Source organism: Neovison vison, chromosome 7, assembly GCF_020171115.1.
Source record: "Neovison vison isolate M4711 chromosome 7, ASM_NN_V1, whole genome shotgun sequence".
Lineage (NCBI taxonomy): Eukaryota > Metazoa > Chordata > Mammalia > Carnivora > Mustelidae > Neogale > Neogale vison.
The window spans coordinates 6103012-6116092 of NC_058097.1; the positions used below are offsets into that span (position 1 = coordinate 6103012).

The 13081-nt window shown below is 44.4% G+C and overlaps 1 protein-coding gene and 1 long non-coding RNA gene across 2 annotated transcripts in view; one reads left to right on the forward strand and one right to left on the reverse strand.

Moving 5' to 3' along the window:
• HSD17B2 (hydroxysteroid 17-beta dehydrogenase 2) overlaps positions 1-1793 on the reverse strand; it is a 76099-nt gene extending 74306 nt beyond the window's left edge. Inside the window, exon 1 of the mRNA XM_044255656.1 lies at positions 1265-1793. Coding sequence (XP_044111591.1) covers positions 1265-1532 — 268 coding nt within the window. The 5' untranslated portion in view covers positions 1533-1793. The remainder of the gene's footprint in view (positions 1-1264) is intronic.
• On the forward strand, positions 1333-12771 carry LOC122911195. The gene is made up of 3 exons (XR_006385442.1): positions 1333-1388; positions 6132-7098; positions 12549-12771. It is a non-coding gene; the product is annotated as an uncharacterized LOC122911195 (long non-coding RNA).
• Positions 12772-13081: the final 310 nt, after the last annotated feature.

A 13081-nucleotide genomic window follows, 5' to 3' on the forward strand; every position in this document is an offset into this window, starting at 1 on the left:
GGGTTGTTCCCCGCCCCCTCCCCCCAACACACACACCCATTGAAGAAGCTTGTTTCCCATAACATTCCAAATCTCTCACCTGTGTTTTATCTTTTTTTTTTAAGATTTTATTCATTTATTTGACAGACAGAGATCACAAGTAGGCAGAGAGGCAGGCAGAGAGAGAGAGGAGGAAGCAGGCTCCCCGCCGATCAGAGAGCCTGATGCGGGCTCTATCCCAGGATCCTGAGATCATGACCTGAGCCGAAGGCAGAGGCTTTAACCCACTGAGCCACCCAGGCGCCCCTCGCCTGTGTCTTATCTTAAGAGAGAATTTTATTATTGGGTTAACGTCAAAGGCAAAATGGACAGGTCACTCGACAGTCCATTTCTCAGTGAATCGAGAAGAGCCCGGTTTTCTGCCATCCACACGCCAAGTTTGCCTTCATCCCAGCAGGGGCAGCGTGTGGGGCGATGACCTTGGGGCACATGCTTTGGCAGCTTATGCCCCACCTTGACATGCCATTCTGCGTTAGGATAAAGGTGGGTAATCCTAATTACAGCCCGGTCCAAGCTCGAACTTCACAACCAAACAAACCAGTTTTACAACACAGAGGAATTTAATTTGGCCTCACACTTGCAGTGGAAAAAGAAACACAAAGAAGAAAAAAACTGGCCACTGAGCTGACAGGCAACTGCTTTCCAGACACACAGCCAATCTGATTCAATTAAGAAACATTAGCAGTCTGATGACAGATTTGAAGACAAAAGGCACAGTTTCTTGACAGCAGCAAACTGCAAAATTTCCAACCTGGGTAAGAGTCCCTTCGATATTTCAAAAACACAACAGAGTCTAAGGAGAGGCTGACTTTGCAAGCTTTCTTGCACATCTAAGGAATAAGAGCCCAGCCCCACAGCACAGCCAAACAGTAATCTCAGAGCAAAATTCCATTTAAGCCTAAAGTAAACCCATGCAGCTTTCCTGGGTGCAAGAAAACACACGAAACACCGGAGGTTTGCTGCTGTTTCTTTATCCTCAGAAACGAACAAAATCTCGGCTTTGTTAGGTGCCCTTGACCTTGTCCCTCCATCTTCCCCCGGCCCCTTCCAGTTCACCTCATGAAAAAAAAGAACCAAAACCCTGCGGCAAAAGACACTTGGGAATGCGCTTTCATTTACTCCATGCCACGCATTTTATCGTGAATCCTAATTTGAAAGAGTCCGGCCGCAGCAAAGCCAGCGCCGGAGTCCGCCCTGAGCAAGAGCAGCAGAGCCGTCCGCTTACCTGTGATCAGCACCGCCTTTTGATCCACAGGTAGCAGCTCCTGACCAGACAGGTAGGTGTACAGGAGGGAACAGGACAGGAGGCAGAGGATCAGGCTCCAGGACAGGGACAGGCTGAGCAGCAGGTAAGCCCCTCCCCAGAGGCCTGCCAGCCAGACCACCTTTCCTCCAGCCTGCCCTGGGCTCTTCCTGGCATTGCAAAGAGCTATGCCTCCCAGCACGACAGTGACAGTCAGGCAGAGCCACACGGTCTCCAAGAAGGTGCTCATTCTCCGAGACGTGCTGCACCCTCGCGGGCTCAGGACCAGAGAGGCAAGTGGGCAAAGGCTGGCTGGAGGCAGCCTGGGTTATATGAACAGAGGAGGCGAGAAGGGAGGGGGAGAAAGCGGCTCTGGCACACTTCGGATGAGCAGGGATTAAGCACACTCGTGCTGGCACGTTTTTTTGGTGGGTCATTGAAACCGGAGAGCAGTTTCATATAAATACCAGATGACTTCCTATTCAGTAGCTCCCCCAACGCCACCTGCCCTCATGACAAACACACAGACTCACCCACGGCAAAGCACACAGGTTATTTTTTCATGACCCCTGCGAGATAACTAGTTGGGTAATAATTGACAGAATTCAATCCAAACAGTCATTAAAAAACCTTTAGCTCACAGGAAACGTCTTCTGCTTTAGGGGCCCGGGTGTTACTGTCAACTTCTTTTTCGGACCGGGAGTGGGGTCTGGCAGGGGTGGGGCACGGGGATCGGGGTGTGTGTGTGTGTGTGTGTGTGTGCCCCCCACGTAATCACAGGCAACTGGTGAGGTCTGGAAGATCTGGAAGGGGAAGACTTCTTGTTCGTGTCTGCATGCCATCTCCCACATGCGTCGGGTTGAAGTGCTGGATGGAGAGGGAAGGTACAATACAGGGGAAGAGATTCTTGGCAGAGGACAAGCGTGCTGGTCTTGCCAGCAAGGAGGGATGCCAGGCAGAGATAAGAGCAACTATAATACAATTATAATGGTCAATATCCACTGGTACTTATTTGTGCCAGGAGCCACGTTCTGCTACTTATTCATTCATTCTCTTTTTTCAAACCGTCTTCTCTGCCATGCTTTCCTCCGGCCGTGGGGACTTAGCAGTCAACATCCCCAGTCGCTTTGAAAACGTATCTTTGTGAGGGTGGTTCTGTGTTTGTAATGATTTTACAAGGGAGGACACTGAGGCACAGAGAGGTCTAGAGACTTGCTCAAGGGGCGCCTGGGGGGCTCAGTCAGTTGGGTGTCTGCTTTTGGCTCCAATCACGATCCTAGGGTCTTGGGACTGAGTCTCACATAGGGCTCCCTGCTCGTCAGGAAGTCTCTTTCTCCCTCCTGCCCTTCCCTGTTTGTGCTCTCTCTCTCTCTCTCTCAAATAAATAAATAACATCTTTTTAAAAAACAAAACAAAACAGAGACTTGCTCAAGATCCCACAGCAGTGGAGTCAAGCAGCCTTGTTTCTGTGGCTCTGGGTCACCCTACTGCCTGCTTTAGGCAAAAAAATAAAACACAGTCAGAATGTTAGGAACTAGCTTCCCTGTTGCCTTGTTGGAACCTCATGAACCACTTCAGGGTGGAGCCCTGTGCTTGCTTACAGAGAGGAAAGCCTCGGCTGGGAGAGGGTCCGTTCCTTAGGAAGGTACTGACCACCAGGGACCGCACCAACAGCCCCAGAGCCCCCCCACCTCGCCCGCCGCTGGGTTTAGGGGATATCTTACAGGTGCTAGGCACCTGACTGGGAGGCACCGGGATTCTGATAAAGGCTGGGGGTTGGCCTGTCTGGAGAGAGAAGATCTTGGTTGGAGGTCAGATTACCCGGATTCACATCCAGCCTGAGCCCTGCCACTTACCAAACTAGGCCGTCAGGAGGGTCTACCTCCCTAGACCCCCACTCAGCTGTAAAAGAATAAAAAATACCCAGGGAGAGCACTTAGCTCTTGCTGCCTGCAATACTGGAAAGACCGACTGATTGATTGATTTATTTATAAAGGGAGCAGGGGGAGGGGCAGAAGGAGAGCAAGAGAGAATCCCCAGGCAGAGCCCCCACTGAGCAGGGAGCCCAATGCCCACAGGAGACCAGGTGGGAGGCCACGACTCGTGGACCTCACTGTCCGCGGAACTGTGTGGGGTGATGACAAAGGTCTTCCAGGGGTCTTGTGCACGGCAATGGCACCTCCCATCTGCCTTCCCAGCCACAGGGACACCTGAGGTGGGGAGATGTTGCTGGCTCCAGGCCAGGAAGCATCGGGGTGAGGATTTGGAATTCCTGGAGATCTCCCTCCTTCCACACACCCCATTCCCTCCTGTGGGCCGTGTGCACACCCATCCCGGGAGCAGGGACCTCTCCTGGGCCTCGTGGCCTCACCGCCCAGGAGCTCCGGTATAGGAGAGCTTTCTGGGGGAGGGTGCAGAACTAATTCTGGCTCTTCGCTGGGGGCCTTGGCGTTTCCTCAGTGGCTCCCACACTGGGGCTGGAGCCAAACACCCTTGAGGGTTTCCTCATGTGGGCACAGCCACGGAAAATGAAGCAAATCTGCCCCTGGTGGCAGCCCACTGGGCTTCCCAGCTGCTTGGTCCTGGGGCTCCCGAGGAGAGGGCAAAAGCTGCCATGACACAGACATCTAGGTAAGGATGCTCCGTGCCCTCTGCCGGGAAAGGGGGTGCATAATATTAAGGTGGTGAGCTGTAAAGCCCTGTGCAACCGAGTTCGAATCCTGACTTTGCCACTTACTGGCCCTTCCTGAGGCTCCATTTCCTCTCCTGAAGAAAGGGAACCCAGCCCCCTTAGGTTTTTTAGTCTTTTGGTTTTTTATTTTTTACTTTTTTTTTTAGGTTTATTTATTTATTTGAGAGAGTGAGAGAGGACCCCAATGCGGAGGAGCAGAGGCAGAAGGAGAGAATCCCAAGCAGACTCTGCGCTGAGAACCGACCCCAATGTGAGGCTCGATCTCACACCCCTGAGATCATGACCTGAGCCAACAGAGACACTCAACCGACTGAGCCACTCACCTGCCCATGGGCCCGGTCCTGACGGGAGGACTGTTGGGAACACATGCTGCCTCTTAGCCCTTTTCTCTGGCGGGGTGGGGAGGGGAAGAAGCTCCATTCATAACTCTGAACACGGTTTCTCTTTAAGGCTATTCTGTCTCAGGATGCCTGGGTGGCTCAAGTCATGATCCCAGGGTCCTGGGATCAAGTCCCACGTCAGGCTCCTTGCTCGGCAGGGAGCCTGCTTCTCCCTCTGCCTGCCACTTCCCCTGCTTGTGCTCTCTTGCCCGCACTTGCTCTCAAATAAGTAAATAAAATCTTAAAAAAAAAAAAAAAGACTGTTCTGTTCTGTCTCTCCTACTTGACCATGATCTTCAAGAGGGCGAGAACCATATCTGTGTTTTGTTTTTTATTCACTGTGCACCAAATGTCTAGCCTGGTGCCTGTCACATTGCATGTACATAATTAACAGTTTTGAATGAGTAAAGGAAAGAGCAAATCTTTCCAGAGTGCCTTCTAGATGGCAGATTCTGCACCAGCCATGAGGGAATTCAGCAGTGAATAACATGAACCCAGTTCCTGACCTTGGGGAGAAGCTGTCACTGGAGCAGGGGACCAGTGGGGTGGGTGGTGGGGAAAGGAAGGCTTTATACCACCTGGGAGTACAAATGGAGTTGCAGAGTTCTCCAGCGAGACATGCCCAACCCTTCCGACTCCTGAAGGAGGACGTTGGGGTCCTAGTCTATCTGAGGGCTGCTCTGTCTCTGAACGAGGACCTCCTCTATCTGGCTGAGCTAATTTGTACCTCCTTTTTGTCCTCCATTTTGTTTTAGGGCTATCCTTGAGGCCATCCATACATGGAAGTGTCCCATTTTTTGCAAGCTGCTTCTTCACTTTCCTGGGGAAAGGAGCCAATTAGACCAAGTTATTATCACTAATGATGACAATGGGTCAATGTGCTGCTTCCTTCTGCTGGCAGATGGACCTTCCAGAGGGTACCTCTGAAGGCAAGATATCTTTACCCATAAGAGAGGATTTCCCAACCTGTGCCAAAACAAACAACATTTCTGAGAATCCTGGAATGAACACTCTGAGAACCCTTGAGTTTAGAAGAGAATGTAAAGTACCTTCCCATTAGATTCTCTCTGTAACATCTCCACCAAGTGGTTATCTTGTCACAGGCACAGCAAAGCCCCTGGAGGCTGACTTTCCAGTTGAGGATACCATTAGGAAGTTCTCCTCTAGACCACATCTAGTCCTTTTTTCTTTCAGATATTTGAAGATTGCTTTCTTCTTTCTCCAGGCTGACAGTCCTCAATTGTCTTACTTGCCCCTTGTAGACGTCATAATGTGGATTTTCAGGAGCCAAGTGCCTGAAGCAGCCACATGACTGAGAGTTCAATCCCTTGGGGCACGTGGATGGCTCCGCAAATCAAATATCTGCTCTCAGGGTCCTGGCATGGAACCTGACATCCGGCTCTCTGCTCACCGGGGAGTCTGTTTCTCCTTCTGTTTTCTCTCTCTCTCAAGTAAATAGGTAAAATCTTAAAAACAAAACAATACAGAGTTCAAACACTTAAAAAATCATGCTGTTGCAGTAACTGAAGAGGGTAGCTTGGTGATCATGTGACTCACCAAGCAGGGATAGACCACGTGTTGACGTCATGGTAACCCAAACTTCAAGGTGTGGACTGGCTAGGACAGGTAATAACAGATCATCTCACAGAGCTCAGGGCAGTCTTGCTGATAACACAAGATTTGTTGTGATTTTTATACTTTTGGGTGATAAGTAATGTCTCGAATGTTGATTTGTGATTGTGTAAATATTCTATATCTCATTTTCTATTTCATACAGTGGGAGAGGAAAAAAGCCAAAAGACAACCGGAAATTGGGGCTGGATCAGGTCTTTGTTCTTTCATCAACATGTGTGGGGTGAAGATGTCTGAACTCGACAATTATCATTCATTTCAAGTAGGTTTCATATTTTATGTACTGTAAAAGGTTTTCAGGATCCTTGGCAGCCTGGTCTTTTTTTTTTTTTGGCAAATGGTACAGAATAGAGCAAGATTATCACCTCCCCTGGCCATGATGCAACATTCTTATTTATACGTCCAGAGCCTCATTTGATTTTTTTTTTCATTTGATTTTTTGACAACTGACTTATTTAGTTGACACTGTGTTTGCGATCAAATAAAATTTCAGTTTTTGTAGGAATTTTCTTGTCATTAAAATTTTTTTTGTAAAATACATGGGGAGAAATTGTCCAAAATGTAAATGTCAGTAAATATCCAAGGGTCCCTATGGCTATAAGTTAATGATGGCATGAATGAATAAATAAATAAATGGAGGAAAAGAGACAAATATCTCACATGGAAAAATGCCAAAAAAAACCTTGTGTAGCTATTCTCCACTCAAGGAGGTGACACAGAACTCACACTTCACGAGCTTGGCCGCACAGATGGTTTCCTTCTGAGGAGCACAGCGTAGAGACAGGGAAACAGAGTAATCGGACACTGGAGAAACGTGACAACCACAAACTCAACCAGGTGATCAAGGTCGGCATCAACAGTGATAAGTCATGTGATGAAAATGCAGAACATTCTACATTGCAGAACATTCTACAAAAGGCCTGATCAGCACTGCCAAGTTTATCCAAAACAAGGAACTTCTGAGAAATGGTCACAGACAAGGGGAAGCTAAGGAACCCTGAGCAGTCAATGTCACGCAGGATCTCGGATGGGTCAATGTCACACGGGATCTTGGCTGGGTAGATGTCACGAGGGATCTTGGATGGGACCCTGCAGCAGAACAGGGACATCAGGTAAATACCAAGGAGCTCCGAATAAAGTATAAACTTTAGTTCATGAGAATGTATCCATATTGGTTCAGTAGTTGTGACAAATGCCCCAGAATAATGGAAGCTGTGAGAACAGGAAAGTGAGTATCAGTATCCGTGAACTCCATCCTGTCTTCAAATTTTTCTGTAAGCCTAAAGCTATTCCAAAATTGAAAGTTTATTTAAACATATAATAATATAGAAATATGATAAATATGAATAATTTTATAAAATATAATTTATTGTTCTAGACTTGTACCTCTATGAATATGATAGTAAATTTATTTTTATACTAAAAATAAATATAGCAATAAAAATATGTTTAAATAACCTTTTGTTTTTTTAAAGATGCATTTATTTGACAGAGAGAGATCACAAGTAGGCAGAGAGGCAGGCGGAGAGAGAGAGGAGGAAGCAGGCTCCCCGCCAAGCAGAGAGCCCAATGCAGGACTCGATTCCAGGACCCTGAGATCATGACCTGAGCCGAAGGCAGAGGATTTAACCCACTGAACCACCCAGGCACCCTAAGTAACTTTTTTTTTAAAGATTTTATTTATTTATTTGACAGGGAGAGAGATCACAAGCAGGCAGAGAGGCAGGCAGAGAAAGAGGGGGAAGTGGGCTCCCCGCTGAGCAGAGAGCCCGATGCGGGGCTCGATCCCAGGACCCTGAGATCATGACCTGAGCTGAAGGCAGAGGCTCTAACCCACTGAGCCACCCAGGCACCTCCTAAGTAACTGTTTTTTAAAAAGATTTTATTTATTTATTTGAGAGAGAGAAAGAGAGAGCACGAGAGAGAGAGGTCAGAGGGAGAAGCAGACTCCCTGCTGAGCAGGGAGCCCAATGTGGAGTCCTGAGACTCCAGGATCATGATCTGAGCTGAAAACAGTTGCCGAACCAACTGAGCCACCCAGGTGCTCAAAATAGATTTGCAAAAAATTATGAAGATAGTACAGTTTTATTTCTACATATACATATGTAGCAGGATTCATACACATACACAGTAATATATATTATAAACATATTACACACATATTTTTATTTTATAATTTATATATAATTGTGTGTGTAATAATATATGTATCTATCCCAATGAATAAAAGAAATTATAACATTCCTTTGGTCAAGACGAAGAACATTGCCAGCAACCCCCAGAAACCCCTCTCGTGCTCCCTCCCAATTACTGTCCTTTCTCTCTTCCTCAAAAATAACCACTATCCTGACTTTTAACAGAATAATTTTGCTTTGCCTGTTTTGTTAAACCTTATGCAAATAGAATTATATAATATTAATGTCAGCTGGTCATTCGACACTGTACAGATTCATCCATCCAGGTTGTATGCATAACTCATTTTCACGGTAGAAAGCAAGGGTTAGCAAACTGCAGCCAATGGGACGAATCTGGTCTGTTAACATGTTTTGGTAAATGAGGTTTTATTGGTGTGCAGCCATGCTCATTTATTTACTCATTTCTGTGTCTGCTTTCCTGCCACAATGACAAAGTTGGTTAGTTGAAGAACAGAGCGTAAGACTGGCAAAGCCGAAAATATTTACTATCTTGTTCTTTACATAAGCATTTTGTCAACCTCGGCTGCAAGGTATTTTGTTGCATACATATCCCTCTATTTGTTTCTCCATTGTATTAATGGAAAAATTAGTTTTTCATTTTGCTGGCTATTGTGACTGGCGCTACTATAAATATTCTCTTTTTTTTAAGATTTTATTTATTTATTAGAGAGTGTGTGTGTGCATGCACGCTGGGTGAGGGGCAGAGGGAGGGGAAGAGAGAATCTCAAGCAGGCTCCAGGCTAAGCACAGAGCAGGAGGCGGGACTCAACCTCAAGATCCCAAGATCACGATCTGAGCCGAAATCCAGAGTCAGACGCCTAGCTGACTGAGCCACCTAGGCGCCCCTGCTATCAATATTCTTTTTTTTTTTTAAAGATTTTATTTATTTATTTGACACAGAGAGAGAGATCACAAGTAGGCAGAGAGGCAGGCAGAGAGTGAAGGGAAAGCAGGCTCCCTGCTGAGCAGAGAGCCCGATGCGGGGCTCGATCCCAAGACCCTTAGATCATTAATTTAATTAATGATCTTAATTTGAACTATTCAGCTAGGTCTGCAGTTGGATCTAATTGAGTTCTTTTCTCTTATGACTACTAATTTTGAATACCTTTTCATACGTCAGTTGACCATGTGGTATTCTCTTTCTGAAGCGCTTTATCAAGTTTTTTCTAACTTCTTTAGATGGATGATCTTTTAGGCCCCGCCCTTTTTAAAACTATATGCATTTTAAGGTTGCACAATATTTTTGAGTATGTCTGAGCTGCATTCCCCATGTTTGGTATGTACTGTTTTCATTACTGTTCAATGAAAAATGTTTTATAATTTCTACTAGGATTTGTTCTTCGTTACATGAGTTATTTAGAAATGTATTTTATAATTTCAGGGATGCCTGGGTGGCTCAGTTGGTTATGTGTCTGCCTTCAGCTCAGGTCATGATCTCAGGGTCCTGGGATCAAGCCCAGAGTTGGGCTCCCTACTCCGTGGGGGGTCTGCTTCTGCCTCTTCCCTCTCCCTTCTCATGCTTGTGTGTTCTCTCTCTCTCTCTCTCTTGCTCTCGCTCTTTCTCTCTGTCTGAAATAAATACATAAAATCTTTTTTAAAATGCACATTATAATTTTGCATGGGAAATTTTAGTGATATCTTACTGCACTTTCTACCTTGACTCACGCTGAAAGCATGTTATGTGTGGTTTCAGTCCTTTGAAATATCTTGAGCCTTGCTCCGAGGCCCGTCGCGTAGTTGACTTCTGTAAAGGTTCACATGTGCTCAGAAAGACTGTTTGGTTCCAGGGATCCATGCATCACAGTTAGGTCTTTTTACCCCTCTAGCTTTAATTACACTGTATTCTTACAGTTCAGACACGTCTCTTCGAAGCACCAGACACTAGAGTACTTGTTTTCTTCTCCAGGGTAACAGTCTTTGACTTTCTCTTGAAAGCAAACAACTTCGTGCATCTATTTACATTTCCCTAAATATGGGTATGTTTACTTTAGATCTATCATTTTATGGGTTCCCTGCTATTAGTCTTTTCTATTCTTCATTACTTTTCTTCTACTATCTTGACTTCCTTTTAATTAATTATTCTTTGTTATTCTTCCACCCTCCCCCCTCATTACCTTGACAAGCACGTGCTCTTTGTGATTCTTTTAACAGTTACTTAAATGAATTACCAAAGTCCGCCTTGACTTGGTATTTTTGCTCCCTTGGTAGGTTGTACCAGGACCTTTGAACGTTCGCACACCATTCCCCATCGTCCTGAGTTGTATGCTTATAGTCCTCATAAATTTTTATCTACATATGTCAAATCCCCCAGGATATTATGATGTTTGTTTTATACAGTCAACATTCATTTAGATTTTGCAACAAAGTACTGACTCTTTTGTGGCTTCTCATTCCTTCCCATTATCTCCATGCTTGCCCTTGAGATCATTTTTCTTAAGTATTTCTTTTTCTTTTTTAAAGATTTCTTTATTTATTTGAGAGGGAGAGAGAGCACAAGGAGGGGCGGCAGGAGCTAGAAACTTTAGCAGACTCATCGCTGAGCTTGGAACCCGATGTAGGGCTTGATCTTACAACCCTGAGATCATGACCTGAGCCAAAACCAAGGGTCAGATGCTTAACTAAGTAGCCCACCCAGCGGCCCCTTTCTTTAGTATTTCTTTAGTGTGGGTGCTAGTGATAAAACCTGTTTTTGTTTTGTTTTGCTTTTTTTTTTTTTTTCTGAAAATGTCTTCATTATCATTTTCGAAGGATAATTTCACTTCAAGAGCATAGAATTTCAAGTTGGAAGTTGTTTCCTTTCAGCATTTTCATGTCTTTGAGGAGATATGTTTTATATTTTATCTGGCTCTCTTGGATAAGCTCTCAGCCAGACAGTTCATCCTAATTATCTTCTTTGCCATTACCAGAAGCAAAGTTCCTAAGTCTTTTCATACCCTCTGGTAAGGCTCAGATCTCCCTGTCCTTATAAGATTTTTTATTCGTATCAAAACGAAAACCCTGTTAAATTTTATGTTATTAAGATTGGGTCCACTATCCCTTCCTCCTAGTGACACATCATGGGAAAGTCTAAGCGAACGTGCCATAGCCTTATTAAGTGTTGAAGCAAGACATTTCATAATATTTCTATTCATTCACAATGTATTTACAGAGTGCTGTTCTAGGTACTGAGAACACAACAATGAGTAAAATGACTTGGTTCCTGCCCTCCCAGAGAAGTCTAAATTCTAATTAGGGACACAGACCAGTAAATATACAATTACGATATAGCTATGAAAGACATACCTTTGGAAGTCTTTCAGATTGATATTAGCCATCTGACATTTCTTTACGTTGCCAGTGATATCAAAAGTGACTTTGTCAAATCCCTTGCTGAAATCCAAAATCTGTGTGTTTATTCATTCCACTAATTGGTAGAGTCATTCTAATCATTCTAATTTATTTATTGGTCAGCCATGTTAGGTCCTAGTAACAGTCTGTTCCTCTTCTAAAATCACCTAAGCCACTCTTTTTCTAAGGTCCATGAAAAGAATCAGATTCCCCTCTGCTCTATGGTTTTCTTTCTTTTTTTTTTTTCTAATTTTTACTTTTTTTTAATTTTATTTATTTATTTGACAAAGAGAGATCACAAATAGGCAGAAAGGCAGGCGGGGGTCCGGGGGAGGGAAGCAGGCTCTTTGCTGAGCAGAGAGCCCGATGCAGGGCTGGATCCCAGGACCCTGAGATCATGACCTGAGCCAAAGGCAGAGGCTTAACCCACTGAGCCACCCAGGCTCCCCTGCTCCATGGTTTTCGGAAGATATTATCTTTCTCTTTTTGAAAAAGACAAAAATTGGAAGCTTAGAGCCTCAGACTTCAGAAGCACTTCTCAGAGTAATTAATCTATGAATATACTCATGACATTAAAGGTGTTTGTTGATAAAATCCAAATCTGGATTTTAGCAATATAGAGAAAGTCATCCTACCTTTAAGTTTAGAAATATTTTCCTTGGTTTTTTTGTTTGTTTGTTTGTTTTTTAGTTTCTATACTGTGTAACCGTCTTACATATCTTTGATGTGGTTCTGGCTGATAGCTTCCTGGGACAGTAACTAAGTAATAAAATTGCTTAGATCAGTATTTCCCAACTTTTGTACTTCATAACCAGTGCAGTCTTTTTAAAAGGAGGGAGATACACATAGAGTCTCCACTATTTAACTTTGCCAAGTGAGAATGCATTAAAAACCAAGTGTCAATAGTCTACAGAAGAAAAGGTATTTTAACACCAAAAAAAGAAAAAAAATGGGCCAAGTCTCAGAATGAAGTGTGGTCTCATACTGAAAAAAATTTAACTTTGTGAGAAATTTTCTATGTTTGTCCTCATTTTTTTCAGAGAGCACCCCCAGATGGTAAATTTTGGTCACTAACAGTCAGCAGCCAATGGATGGCCATTTGGGAACCAAAGTAAGAAAGCCATAGGGCCCTGCTCTTAAGAAAACAGTAGAACTTCATACTGGTGAGATTCAGAGAATAAGTTCTGGATTTTGTGGACAGGAGGTGGCATGCTCAATCCTGATCTTTTTTATCTGGGCTCTGGTCCTTGGGCTTATTTCTTTCTCGTCTCAGTACTAACCACAGCAAAGAACAAAACAGCATCAAGAATGGAAAAATCAGACTCATTAACTTCAGCTCATTAACCCATTGTCCTTGCCTCCCATACATTGTGTAGCAAAGCAATAACATGAAAGATCCCTGAGTTCTACTCTGAGATTGTGTTGCCAACACAATAACATTAGGGACGGGGTGTGGAGGGATGGGGTAACTGGGTGATGGGTATTGAGGAGGGCAGGTGAGGTGATGAGCACCGGGTTTTCAAAAACTAATGACGTGCTATATGTTGGCTAATCAAACATAAAAATAAACAAA